Below are 15,117 nucleotides of genomic sequence, written 5' to 3'. Positions count from 1 at the left end.
TGCAGATTCTAGCTTTCAGCTGGCCACAGCATTTGAAGAGAATGTATGGTGATCTTTGGGTTGTTACTTAGCAACTTGACTCTAAGATGTAGTGAATTTACTGGGCTGGCTCTGCAGTCAAGCAACACCAGGACCAAGGGCATAGGGAGAGTTTTGTCATGGGAATGGGATAATCTGTAAAATATTATGGAAGGCAGATAAGATTTTTCCCTTCTACAAGTTGCCATAAATGCAGTAAATATTGACATATGAGTCACACTGACCTATTTTCTAGTTTTTAAGCCGGGACAATCTCTTTGCAACCAATTTCAGAATCAATGAATGGGGACTACTTCAGGCCCCTGCACAAGTTTGCTTTATTCTTAACTATTTTGTGAAAGAACATTACCCTCTTGTGGAAGGGCCAACCCTGTCTTTTGGGCAGAAAGGGGACCACTGCTTGTTTAGACTTTAGCATCCACTCTCCCATGCCATCACACTGCAGAGCACCCCTGAGGCCAGCTGCTTTACTTGTCCTCATGCACTGCCTTTGTCCAAGGGATATTTCAGCACAATCAGTGGGATTTCTGTTCAAGGAAAGCATAATGTGGTGTGAGCAGATAACCACATCCGATTCTTGACTTTTTAGTCTGTATCAGTGCTGGTGAAAGTCACCCTGAGCCTCAGCAGTCACAGAATGTCACCACTGTAAGGATAGACACAGTAACCTCAAATCTAGGAATGGCAGATAGGTGCCTGACATCTGCTTTGTTTCAAAAATGTTTCTAGGAATTCAGATTTCTACTCTTACTATCTATCTAGATAAGCCACAGACCAGGCAGTTGTACCTTCTTCCGGCAAAAGAGACGAGCTCAAAGCTGCTATGTCTACAATTGTTTGGAGGTTACTCTCCACCCCACTACAACCATCTTTTATTTCTCCAAACATTGCTCTAGCAGAAGGAAAAAGCATCAAGATTCTGTTGCATTCCTTCAGCTAGCCAACTGGCTGTGTGATTATGTACAAGCTACTTCCTATTGCTGGAGAAGTAGAGACGTGAGAAGGCCACCAAGGTGACTATATGTAACTGATGGCAGTGTACACAGGACACTGCACACAACCGTTGTGCAGGACTGCCCTTTACATATCCCGGTAACCCTCCCCTTCAGGAAAATGCCATTTCACATGTACAGAACTGCCACTGTTTGATTTCCCAAGCAAACACCCATCCAATGCATTGCAGCCCTGCACACCAGGACTTGAAGTGACAATAGCTGCATGACCTAAGTTGTACTGAAGCAAATCATCAGCAGAGGAAGGCACAGACACTTGCCAGTTCTGAAGAAGCCTTCCATCTCAGCAATACCTTAGTTTAAATCACAGCACACAGAAGCCCCTAGCATATGGGGAAAAAAAAAAAAAAGCACATAACCCCTCCCTGTCCACGCCAGCACAGTGCCTGGGGATATCTCACCCTAAGTCAGAGCTGTATCATTCTCACCATACCACACTGGAAGGATCTGGCCCTTCTACAGCACCAAGACCCCACAGCATCCTCTGCTACCTGCAACACTACCACCCCAGGAACCTACAGCAAACCAACAAGACTACAGCCCCTGCAGCACCATTGGCTCAGCACCAAAGCTGCCTCTTAGTTTTACCATAGTTTGGCAGTCTTCAATATTCAGCAGCCTTAAATACCAAGATGTAATGTACCAACACACCCTCAGTTTAGATACCACAATGTCACAGTGCTGGAGATACCCTAGGCTACAGGTAAACATTTAAGGCACTGGAGCGTCATGTCATACTTGTATCTCATAGCATATAACTCCAGAAAGCTCTGACTGTAGGATTTCAATGCTTTAACCTTTGCTTTTTAAAAACCTTTGGATATCCATGGACATAGAATAGACTGACTGGGAAATATCTGTATGTCATTTCTCCATTGAAAAGAGATGGCAACAAAACAGAACACTTTCAGTTAAGAATAAGAAAAATGCTGATATATTTGAAGATAATATATGGTAGTATAAGGTACAGTACAATAGTAGAAACCTCTTCTTAAAAATCTTTTTTAAAGCTCAAGACATTTATATGAATGGAAAATCTTTTTCAGGGGCATATTGCTACAAAGTTGTTTCTGTCCACTATTGCAGCCATACAGAGGGTCTGCTGAGGGTCCTCAAAGGCTACTGCCAAAGCTGCATCAGCCCCAAGGAAACCAGGTTTTCCATACACAATTTGACTGTCAGAACAGTTCTAGAATGGATTGGACATCATGCATCCAGATCAGCAATCCTACATGGATATACATGTTTCCTGCCTTTTCCTTCCCCTTTCTTGAAAGGGCCCAAAGGTCAAGAGCTCTGACCAGGAGAACGTACAGCCTAAGAGGCTGCTGTGTTGTGTACCAACGAAAGCCTCTTGTATGGAGCCTAGCCATCCACAATGCCTTCTTTCATCAGCTACACCCAGCACACAGCAGAGTCAAGCACATATATTACTGTACATGGGTTAAACTGAAACTGAGATTCAACCAGTCAGGGCATATTCATGTTCCAGTGAAAACAGAACTGCAAAGCCTGATCAGAACAGATTCCGCTACAAAGGCTATTTCAAGCATGCCTAATAGATGGAAAATTTGACATAGTGAGAAGAGTGATGCCGCACTGATGATGGCATAACAGGTTATAGGATGAACTGTCCTGGTCAAGAGCACCCTTACACACAACCTGAGCCACTTTCTTTTGGGTTAAAAGCCAATTTAAAACCCTTGCAGCTCATCACTCTCTTGGGACATGCTTTACTTCTCTCATGAACAGGGAAAACTTTGCTAACAAGACAGCTTGTTTTTCAAGCAAGCTTTGGGAAGTTGGGAAAAAGCTTGATGCTTCCTTCCATAACCCCCAAGAGATCCAGTGCGGTATGCCAGCGCGAGTGTGGTCACTCTGACAAGACGTGGCAACAAGCAATACAGGAGTAGGGAGCAGGAAGCAATGAAGCAAAGCATCAAGGTCAGCTTTGCCAAGCATCCTGCACCAACCTCTAACCTATCTGCACTGTAGACTGTCCCCCAGCAAAAGGTATCGCCAATCCCACAGGCATCATTTCTTCAACATCTATATTCCTGCAAACATTTCAATTTGGAAGCCTCGTGTCTTACACTAGCCCTCTACAACAATCCTTTTGTAACTTTTTAACTTGTCACCAGGTTTATAAAACTTTAAAGCTAGTGCTATAACAAACTGAAATAATGTTATTGCAGATGTAGGAGAGCATCTTGGGATGAATAAGTTATAGGAGCCACAAAGAAATCACAACTGTAACGGCTGGATGCTCTGAGCTGTCTATGGTGTGCAGATACATGGGAGGGAGCAGGTTTAGGACTGCACAGATCGTAGGGCAGGAAAATTGAAGCGTTATGAAGAGTAACCATCTCTTATTTCAAATGCATACAAAACTTCTGGTTGTTTTCCTTATTGAAATAGCTCATTAATGCTTGGAGGGAGTCTGAACTGCCTGGTACTAGAAAAATATGTCCCCAAAGACTACCTACAGAGGGAGAAGGCTACAGGTGGAAGTATTAGCCTCTAGTCCCACCATGCAGCAAGTATAATATAACCTGAACAGGCCTCCTCAGCTGTCTGTTGAAAGGACATGCAGGAGCGGGGGAAGTCTTCCAGCTCCTTCTGAAGCCATTGATACTGGATGCCATCAGAACTGGATCCACCAAAGCAGGTTAGTTGAACCAGACTGTCAAGCTGATAGTGACTTTGGGTAGCATTCAGGCCACGTACCACAAGGACAGAAACTTACATGCTGCTTCAGCTGCGGAGTGACTTGAGCTCCACACTGCCAGTGCTCTTCATTCTCCTGGGGCAGAAGCACTGCTAGACTCCTCAATAACTCGGGTACCATACTAAGAGGTCTGAACATAGCACTGTCTAAGTACCACTTTACACCAACAAATACCTGCATGTTGTTATGTGCTTACTGCAATTCAACCACCTGTAGCAAAATGGCATTTAACAGATAACTTATCCAGTCCCTTTCCTTTAAGGAGAACTAGGAGATGCCATCCTTTTATTCTCTGAGCTCCTGAACAACATCCTTTCAGTCTACCTTTAAATCCCCAACTTGCAAATTCATACAGGATACGAAAAGACTCCAGTTAGGCCTTTCATCTTCATGGATCAGCACTTCCCAGAGGGTCTGCCAGTCAAATGCTCCCTCCCCAATACCTATTTGGCCTGGCCCCTGGTATCTTTTCCCAGGCATTTCAATTGATGTCACTGATCTTGGCTCAGCAAATAATCCTTCTAATCACTGACAAGAACAGAGGCTGCAGCTCAGTGTTGCTTAGCAAGGCTAAGAGGAGTACACAGTAATAAAGCATTACTCTAGCAAGTGAGCTTGAAAATACGGCTGGCCACACACAGGCAGCAGCTGCAATGAACAAGAAGGTGCCATCTTTTTAAATTAAGGACTGTAGTTTTGGTCCCTCATCATTGGGAGATAGTTACAAAGCCAGCACTGCACCTATGAACACCCTGCACCCTGGCATGACTCCATCTTCTGACCTGTACCATGGCAGAGTGGACACGGCACCCAAGGAGATGGAGATGCATCACTTCTGTACAGCAAGGCACCAGGAAACACATAGCATGTACAGGCAGCCACAAAGCATTATGTATATCAGACTGTCTGGGAACTTCCAGCATAAAGACATAACTGCAGAGAGCCTTTGCAGAGAGCCCTGTAACCTCCAGGATTGAAATGTCACATTGTCATCCTTTTGAGAATACAGTTCCCATGGGAGTGAATGCAAGGAGTGCTCCTTAGATTATGGATAGAGCTGTATTCCTCCACAGCACTGCATCCAGCTGGACTCCTGTGGAAAACAACTTTTTGAATCACACAACGGCTAGTCACTGACAGCACTTGTTCCCCACCATCACACAGCCAGCAGACACCAAGAGTCCCAGGGAAAGGTATGGGAGAGCTGGGGGCTCTCCTCAGCCTGCCCACTCCCAGCACCAGGGCCACTGTTCCCAAAATGATGTCTGAGGAGTAATTAATTATCCTACAAGGGGCAGTAAGTAATAACACTCCTTGTGGAACAATAGAAGCTGTTTGGTTGCCATGACAACCCAGCTTCACTTGTGTGCCTTTAATTTATTCCTTGCACAGTCCCTTTCCCAATCACACATAGTGCCAAAAAATGCCTTGTTTTTCTTGCCAGTATCCATGTCCAGAGCAGGGGTAAGACATAGCCTTTTCCCCGGGGCATCTGTCACACAGAAGAATGATGCACATAAAATCCCTTCAGCCTGGAAACTTATATCACATGAGAACCCTTCTGCTCCCTAAATGTTTGTTTTTTAAGATGATTCTGATTTTTTAACCCCTTTTTGAAGCTGCCTCACCACAGTGCTTATAAATCTTGATTTTGAGTAGGTTCTCACATATAACCACTTTGTCCCCCATTCCCCCCCACTCCGCCCCAGCATATGTAGGAAGGATAGGCAGGAGATTATGCTTGTCAAGTCAAACAGAGAGCCAGGACGGATAATCAAAAGCCCAGAAGTGACATGTCCTTGCAGTATCAACAGAGGCATGGCACAGACAGTGCCTGGTGCCCAGCCTGATTACAGCCATGCCACAACCATCAAAACACTCAATGTCCATCAACAGTGCTGCCCAAATTCTGCAAGATCCAGAGCAGCATGTGGATGAAGGTCCATGCCAGGAAACCTGCTCTCCCATGCACCCCACAGAGATATTATTGTTGCTGTTTCTCCCCAGCCACAAGCATACACATTTGCCCCAGCCATCCTGCAGCAGAGGGAAGCAGGTGTTCACTGGAGAGGGGAAAGCATTGCATTCACATGGCAAGGGTTGAAAAGTGTTGCTTAGAGGATGGCTACTAGCCTAGGACACAGCATGCCTGGTCACAGCTGCTCACAATAGGTGTATGACAAAGCACTTGATCAGCCTTTATAGTCCATGGACACATCTCCAGCAGGAGGTTCATCCTGAACCAGCCTCTGCAGTGCTCATCTGTCTTTTCAGGTTTATAGAGGAAGACCAAGGCAGTTGTTATAGGTAAGCTGAGAACCAAATCCCTCACTCCCTCATAGTCAAGTTTGTGCAAGCTGGGGTCTTAAACTACAGGCTACAGCCATGCTGGCTCTAGTAAGGAGGGTGACAGCTGGTTCACCACATAGGAAAACTCAGGTCCAAGATGAGACTGGGGGAGGAGGTGACTCAAAGTTGAGCTCTGCCCTTGCAGGCAAGATGTACGGAACTAGGTTAAGCCATCTGGCACTTCTAAGTAGAGCCTAACCTCAAGCACAGCTACTCAATGCAATGAGGACATAGGTCTGTGCCTGAACTTCCAACGGTACACACTGTCCAGTGTCACTGTTACTAGACTGAGGTGTAACACGCCATGCAGATAATTATGGTAATGGTGGGATGATAGCAGAGAGTCTGCAGAAGAAACTGTTCCATATGAGAACCTGAACTTCATGGTTGGCCCTTTGCCCTGGGTCATATCAACATACGCATTCAGGATTTTCAAGCAGTTTGGAAACCAAAACAACTACTCAGATTGTCTCACTTCCCCTCCTCCCCGCTATGCAACAGCAGAATAGCTGGTGGGCCAGAGAAACAGGGCAGGAGAGTCCAGAAACAGATAAATAGGACAGGAGCATTGGGAGACCAAGGTTTTAATTGACTTGAACAGCAAGAGCTCTGAACTGGCCTAGGATTCTCCTGCATGGGTCAGGAACTGAGGAACAGGACAGCTGCTGCCAGGAGGTCCCCACTAGCCTTCCACTCCACTCAGCCTCTTGGAAAGGAGAGGAGTTTGGAGGAAAAGCCTCTGGGCAGGAGGGAGGAAGGCAAGGTTAGGCAATGATCATCACAATCCATGTCCTCTGCTGGGCACACTAAGGGCTTCCAAGAGGCAGATAGCACAGGCCTGGTTATGTACCCAAACCACGACCAAAATAATTAAAAAATTTCACCCCAAACCATTGCTATCTGAGCAGTTAAATTTTTTCTTCTCAGCAGTATGAAAAGCTCTGGTCTATCAATGCCACCCAAAACCAGTTCTCCATTAGATGCCTCCCTTTCCATACAAATCTCCAAAGAAATGCCAAGTTACCACCAGCAAGCATGAAAAGCCACTGACAGTTTTTCAACTTTGCAGGCACAGTCTGACTGTAAAGCCGCCACTGTCTTTGTGCCAACCAAAAAATACAACTCACATCCACTCTTTTAAGGCATAAGCATTGATGGCTTGGAGAGGTGGCTGTGCAACCAGCACAGCAGGATAAGGGATGAGAGTCCACTCTGGATAAGATGCCACTAGCTCCAGAGATGCCTGCAGAGATCCTCCGTCCACATGTTCACAGATAACACCAGGGATACTTCAGTGTGCCGGTATAGACGTTCACCAACCCTGCTAGAATTTACCCCACATTAGGAAGTGAACCACAGTCTTTCAGCATGTCCAACCACCTTATGAGTACCACCAGCAGGGGTAGGTGTGTACCACAGAGGTCCCACATGCCATTCCTGTCTTGCAAGTGTTTTTCAGTGAGTTCAGGACTGTTTCAGCCTGGGGCTGGGCTGAGGATGTGGGGACAACTGACAGGCACTCCCAGTGACAGAGGCCACTCAGCAGATGGAAGGAGCAAGGCTCAGACTGAGACCTATATGTTGAGAAAGAAATTTGGAAAAAAAACCCTTATTTCCATGGCCCAATTAAGTGTTTGATCTTCTATTTCATCACACTACACATGGAGAAATCATCCTTGAATTCTTTATGCTTTAGTGAGGAAGAATTCTGTCTTAAATCAGAGTTCCCATCACCCCTCAAAATTTTATGTCCAAAGCAGAAGAAAAAAAGAACTTTTTCAGTACCAAACAAATGTCATTCTTCCTCCAACAACTTCCCAGCTGCAGAGAAGATCTGTAGTAGGAAGTGAAGGAAGCAGGGGTATGACTACCCTCCTTTTCAGAAGTGCACCCTGAGATCTCAGGTGGCTCTAAGAAGCCATTGTCTTGGAAGCACATCTCAACCAGAAAATGGAAGAACAGTTTTAGGCTTTTTTTTTTTTTTTGCTTTCCAAACTTACCATGTTGACTTCAGAGATCTGGTCAATGCTGGAGATATGGATGCTCATTCCCACTGTGACAGGGTTACCTGAAACACAAATGATCTGGGTTAGGACCATATTCAGGCTCTTCTCTCCCATATCTGCTGTTAAAGAATTGCCTAGAAATGCATGGATATGAAGCAGCCTCATATTCCCCAAGTATCAAGGATTTCCAAGTCACATGTGCTCAAATGATTAGGGTAGATTTCTCTAACTCCCAGCCTTACAAACTCACCCCTAGATGTAGTGCAGCCTAAGCTTGATTCTTGAATTCCTATAAGCTAATTACCCCTAGTTATACAATTAACTCTGGTTATTCCAAATAATGCCTTCAGAGACCATCAGTAGGCTCCCAGTGGGGTTAGATAAGGTGTTACTGATTGACCATACAAAGAACAGAGCAATCAAGCCAATGCAATACATGGGCAGGAAGGATACTCCAGCTCATTCCTTCATCACATCATTAGTCAGGGCAGAAATCAGCCATTTCAGCCAATTCTTCCAGATGTGTGGGCATCCCAGCTAGATCCAGACTCACACCCAGTTGTACCTAAGCTCCTCTGACTAGCAGCTCCTCCAGCCAGGCAACAGGACAGCCCTTTCAGTGGTATTTAAGCCACATAAAATAATTTTCAGAGAGATACACATCCACTACCAAAACCAGCAAAAAAAATCTTCCTGTAGCTTGAGATGTAGTTTGAGTGCTACCCCTCTCCTGTCATCCCCACAGCCAGAGCACAAACCCAATCCCACTGTGAGCAAAACCCCTTTTCTCGCACATGCAAGGTGGAAAATGATTCCTTGCAATGCAGTACTAGAAAGGGAATGGCAAGCAGTTATGCCACTCAAGGTATTAACTCTTCCATGGACTCATTAGTAGATCTAAGGGCCGAAATATTTACAGATAATCATGAAATGGCTTAGAAAGTAATTAGGAGACTGGGGGAGAGGGGAGAACTACACAACTGGAAATGAAGTGATTTTTTAATTATGTGTTACTAGAAGTAGGGAAGTAGTGTCATTAGGGCTGCCTTGTGATTGGGTGCACTGTTAACCAAGACCCTCTGCTGCAAATTAAGCAGCATTATCCTTTAATGGAATATGAACAACACTGAAAACATCAGAATCAACAACTGTAATTAGGCCCTGCTATGCAAATCTCCTTAAAGGGGCAGTGCTCTTCTCCAGCACTCCTTGCTCCCTCACTCATCAGGGGTGCCCAGAAGACCTTGCAGAGCCTCTGAGAATCCCTACACAGGTACCCTCCTAGTCACATCTTTGCTGTACTGTTATGTTCACCTTTCACAAGGGAACCAGGTGGGAAAATAACAAAGAGTCACTCCAGGGAGAACCGACTCTCCTTGTGCCAGAGGTGACAGTGGCACAGGAAAGCTTTTAAGGAAGTCTTACTTTGGCAGTTTGTCTTTTTTTGAAATCAGGGCATTGTGATAGAACCTGTAGCAGGAGGAAGAAGTCACCACTGCCCTGAGGATCTTACAGACTAATTGGTTACAGGAGGAAAGACAGGGCCACATGTAAGGCTGCAGCAGAGCTGGGAAGAAGCCAGCTCCTGATCGCTGAGCCTTTCTGCCATGCAGTGTTGTTTCCTCCAAGTTGCCCTATTGTTTGCTTTGCTTCCACTCTGTCACCACCAGCACTTGTGTCACTGTGATTATGTGTCCCCTCTTTCCTCAGTGCAAAAAGTGGTTCTTCCACCACTGCTGCGCAGGAGACCCACTGAAACCACCAGGCTGGGTGGTTTTAGCAGGGGAGCACTGAGAGTGGTGATATACAAATATTTGTCAAATACAAAGTCTATCCAACCTAATCTATCTGTCTAGACATTTGTGCTGTGTTCATCACCATGGTATCTGAGTGCCTGAGGTCATGCAGTGACTCAGTGTCAGAGCCATGGATAAGATCCAGGCCTCCCAGCTCCAAGACAAATGCTGGAGTGGAGATCAGCCACACCGCTCCCCGTCAGCCTGGGCTCAGCTGCACCCAGCTCCCATGCGCAGTCAGCAATGTTCCTCTTGGCCACTCTGGGCACTGCCGAGACCTGTATGCCCCATCTAGCATGGCAAGTGGGAAGCTGCATTGCTTGTTTGCAAACCCTCGGGTGTGTGCCCATCAAACCACAGGCAGAAGCATTATTGTCATACAAGTGCTCCAGAGAGGAAGGTATGCAAAGTCCTGCCTTTACTGGACCTACTCTTAGCTTGATCACAGAGAAGCCATTTCACCTTCTCCATCCCTGCTGTGAAGACTGGTTCGCAGTCTCCTCAGGACAGGGATGCAAGAGTGTGTACACAGCCAACAGGAAAAACATGCCCTACCTCTTGCTGCAGCCCAATGAAAAACTAGACTGGCTGGTGTCCAACATTCAGGCAGTACACAAAATAGTATACAAAATAAACAAAGGACATCAATTCTGCCAGTGTTAATAGCTTCAGGGAAGAGGGATACAAAAGTAGGGTACTTAAAATATGGGATAACATCATCTGTAAAAATGTGTCCAAAAAGGCAGAACTCTGCATTTGTGGATCTGAGACAAGGCAAAAGAAGCAAACTTGATTTTAAAGGTCCATGCTTTTATCTGTGCCTTGCCAATGGGTGCAAAAAACTAGACCTTCTCCCCTTAAAGAAAAAGCTTATGCCTAGAAAAGATTTGTAGGCAAGCTCACGAGTGAGGGAGTGTGAGAAATTCTGCCACTTTCACCAGTGAACAGCACTCTCACACGTCCCCATTTCTCACCACCACTGGAGAAATCACGCACATTTTGTCCTGAAAGTAGTTTGATGCCTGTGAAAAATGTACTGGGGAAGTTGCAAGGGAAGCAGACAAAAGAGTTATAATAAAACCTGTCCTTTTTCTGCAAGTGATACTTGTCAAACATAAAACCAGGCAAGGTAGAGAACAAGTTGTGCTAGTCTGCAATATTTTCCCAGCAACCAGTTATGACTTTCACATTTTATAATGCTTAAAAGCCCCAGAACCTAGAGTCCTGTCGCTACAGAAGTAATTCCTATGGCATGACTGCAGGGTCATGTTTCCAAGCCTGTGTCTGCCTGCACTAGAGCCAGAGTTGATGGAAGCCTGGATCAGGACATCTCTTCCAGATCTCAGCCTGGTACTCAGCTGCAGAGAACAGCAAAGACAATAGCACAAAATTCAGTGTAATAGGTCTCCAGGCAGTGGATGCTTCCCTGGGCAACTGCCCTGTACTAAGGTCCAAGCTACCCTCTCTTCACTCCTACCCAAGAAGGTTAGACTAGAGCAAGCTTGGGTTTCTCTGCCATCAGATCTCCAACTGCAATACAGACATAGCCAAAAAGACTCAAAAACAGTGGGCAGATAAACAGAGCTTACTTTATATTATCATCCACTGAAGCCACACCGTTTTTATGGACTACGGATAATGCTTTAAGGAGTCTGGTTCATGCATTTCTGACCACGTGAACTTGGCAATGCTGGCAGGCTTGCGGTTGCTAAGGGACAGGCATCAGCCTCAAACCTACCCTTTAGCCTAAACTACAGGAACAGAGTCACTAACAGGGATCTTGGGAGGTTGCACAGCCCACACCTTTCATGGAAGCAGATCAGAGTTTCTTTAAACCACCAGTGTCAGAAATTTCACAGCTCCCCTGGACAATCTCTTCCTGCATTTCACTGCACTAAAATCTTTTCCTAAGTATCCAAACTAAACCTTCTCTGCAGTGCAAGTGTAGTTTTGTCTCATCATTTCTCCCCAATGATAGTGAAAGAACAAATCACTCATCCTTCCTTAACAACAGCTTTTACGTACCAAGAAACCATTGCATCCCTCTCCCTCCCCCCCAACACTGTCTTGCCTAGATTAAATGCGTCTGATTTCTCCAGCCTCTCCTCAGAGGTCACGTTTTCTAAAGCTCTGACAATTAGTGCTGCTCTTCTCTGGCCTTTTGCCAATTTGTCTACATCTTTATTCTAAAGCACGGTATCCAGAAACCAGCCACTGAAGCAAAGATGACATGTCACCGTACAGAGAAAAGAAAAAGCAACCTCCCTGGAGAGCATACTCATAAAACCACAGAAGCCTTTCCAAACCCACTGCACCCATCCTGGGAGCTGCTCACTTTGTGCAGGAGGTTAGAGACATTAAAGGGGCAGCCTAGCTCTTGCCATTAGAGCGCATCTTGCACGCAGAGAGAGGAGTTCAGCATTGCCTCTTTTGGACAAGAGGGAAGATTATTCAAGGCAGCTTTGGGCATGAGCCCCAGCGTTCCCTTCTTGCACCCTGCTTGTGGCATCATCAGTCTCTCAGATCCCTGCAGAAGCAGGAAAGCTGCTTTAAGGTCTTCTGCTGAGTAAAAAAAGCAAACCAGAGAAAATCAGAAGTTTCAGACACTAAACCTACGTATAGAACAGGTCTGTGCCTTACCCTGCAATGGTAAATACCCACAGGCATAAGACTCTATCCATGCAAAACCCTGCTCCTCATCCACAGCTCTCCAGAAGTCAGAGGACAGCAGTGGCACTAGAGCCCAGAAACAGCAAGTCCCAGACAAGGTTGCTCTGCACTGGTTGGCAGAACTGTTTCTGCAAATGCAGGGCGATATAGACAGGCATGAAGAGGGCAAGGTTTGCTGATATATGTAGCTACATGACTGCAGTGCCTTGCTTGCCTTTTTCAATGATCCCCACACACAGGATCAGCAGTTAGGATACTCTCGGGCTTGCCAAAGGCACAACAAGCACACAGTCTGTAATTTGACTCCCAAGACTTCACTCCAAGTGATGCCCAAGACTCCTTCAGTCTTATCCCCACTTTCCTGAACAAGGAAGAACTGTTCAGTACCTACTTGCTCTTTCTGCAGAAAATGGTTTGCCCAAGCCACTGCCTCTGCTTTGTTCACAACACTGAACCTCAGGGCACCCTGGCTTTGTGTTTACTACTTAAAACCACGACCCACGTCACTGCTACGTGCAGCGATGAGTTGGTTATACAAGGGCTGACAGACATGGTTAGTTAGGAGGCAAGATCTCCCAGGTAATCAGAGGTGCAGAAGGCAGCACATTCAGCACGAGGCTTGTCACTAGCTGTGGAGCTGCTGCCTGGATGCAACCATACAATCTCTTAAGAAATCCTACTCTGTCCCTCCCAAAACAAACACCCTTGAATAATTTTCAGCTGACAGACTAATTAGTCCTGGGTCATAGTTTTTTAAACCACCCAAAAGATAACTCAGATGCCAGCCTACTATCAGGACACAAATTCACTGTGGAAGAGTCTATACCTACCCCCAGGACATGGAGAACAGAAATGCTTCTGAGTTTTCACCGTATAGGAGGACTGTAAGAGGAGTTCAAATTGCTATCTGCATAACAGCTGTGCTCACAGATCAAGACTGAGGCTCTGCTACAGCAGTTAATAGGAGAATGTCTAAAAGATGCCATCCCAGCAGGCTACACAAGCCAAATCACAAAGAAGTTTCTCAACACTAGTTTTCCTGTCCTTTTCCTTTTTTTTTAGCTAGGTACAGCACCAAGCACAAACTCAGTAAGTGTTAACATTGCTTCAGGAGCAAGAAAAGTTGACCACATATCATGAAACCAGAAATGTTCCTGGAACCACTTTAATCCAGCATCTCTGATCTGCAGTGACACCTAGAAGTGCTGAGTTCAGCAGGGTCTCTTAAGAACCTACTTACACTTTTCCAAGAAAATCTAAGTTTAAATATCCATTAAACATCCTCCCACCCTGTTTCCACCTGTGCTTTTAACTCTTATTTCCATGACCTCTCCCCCACCTGCAGCCAATATTGTGCAATAAGCTTGCCAGGCTCAGCACAACAGCCAGGAACAAATATATCCAAAGGATGATATCAAAGCTTTCTCCCTACTCTTAGCAGGTCACTCCATGACATCTGTTGGATTTAAAAGAGCAAAGCATACCATGACATTACACTTTTGGCCACTGTTGCACATTACCAGAAAGAGATGGTTTCATGGCAAGTCAGCAAATATGACATTGCCTTCTTGTCTATGAGGGAACAGGGAGCATGAGGGACTTGCTGCTGCTGAGGAATCTCATCCACATGAAGCAAGCATGGTATTTTGGACTTGAAAGACAGGGCCCTGGTCTCCAGAATATCTGGGGCTGTCAATGCCTGCTATTCCTCCATGGATTCATTGTTCTGCAGGGGCTCGAGAGTTATCTACCACCACTAATTCTCATGGAGATTGCAGCTAGTCTCCAAGTAGGTCTGGCAGAAAACAGTTTCTTCTGCCTGACAGGTTTTCTGCATTTTGCCATATTTCTTTAGGGAGTGCTTGGCACTTTTTAAGCCGCTGAGCCTGTGCACAGAACAAGATTGTGACTAACCTTGCTAATCTTCCCATCCATCCACATCAGACTGGACACAGCAATACCCTGTGCAAGGAGGCTAATGAGGATTTCCAGCCTGTACCATCCTGCTCTCCTGGCAGGCTGGCTTTTCACCTCATCCAGTCAGAGGACTGAGTTTACACTATTCATTTAAGAAGGGGGAATACTAGGGACTTCCCAAGAGAAATGAAAAGTTAGAGCAAGCTCCCACCAAGACTGTGATATCAAGGACAGCACACAGGTTTGATGGAACATCTAATGGAGCATACAACCATAGCACAGCTCTTGAGCAGACCTTTGGAATATCCAAACACTGAACAAATCAAGAACTTCAGTAAGAGACAGCCTTTCCTCCAAGCAAGCAATGAGGCCAATTCTTCAGCAAGGAATCAAGAAACACAGCACTTGCAGAGCTGGCAGAACTGACCACTCAAGTACTGCTATCCTGTGATGCTCTTTGCAAACACACAGGTTAACCACGATAATGGCAGCGACATTTCCAGCATGTTGTCAAATGAAGCTGTCCCTGTAGATCTGAACAGATAAAGAGGATTTTCTCAAGCAAGCTGGGCCTGCTTGTGAGTCAGTGCTGAGGGATC

The 15,117-nt window shown here is 45.6% G+C and overlaps 1 protein-coding gene across 2 annotated transcripts in view; it reads right to left on the bottom strand.

Moving 5' to 3' along the window:
- The window catches only part of LOC137669658 (gamma-aminobutyric acid receptor subunit beta-4), a 73,775-nt gene that overhangs the window by 38,312 nt on the left and 20,346 nt on the right, over window positions 1-15,117 (bottom strand). For both annotated transcript variants that reach the window (XM_068411874.1, XM_068411875.1), the window contains exon 3: window positions 8,130-8,197. In XM_068411874.1, the coding sequence (XP_068267975.1) occupies window positions 8,130-8,197 (68 nt within the window). The remainder of the gene's footprint in view (window positions 1-8,129; window positions 8,198-15,117) is intronic.

This window comes from Nyctibius grandis, chromosome 13 (assembly GCF_013368605.1).
Source record: "Nyctibius grandis isolate bNycGra1 chromosome 13, bNycGra1.pri, whole genome shotgun sequence".
NCBI lineage: Eukaryota > Metazoa > Chordata > Aves > Nyctibiiformes > Nyctibiidae > Nyctibius > Nyctibius grandis.
The sequence above is the reverse complement of the archived record's forward strand: the minus strand, read 5'-3'. Positions and strand labels throughout refer to the sequence as shown.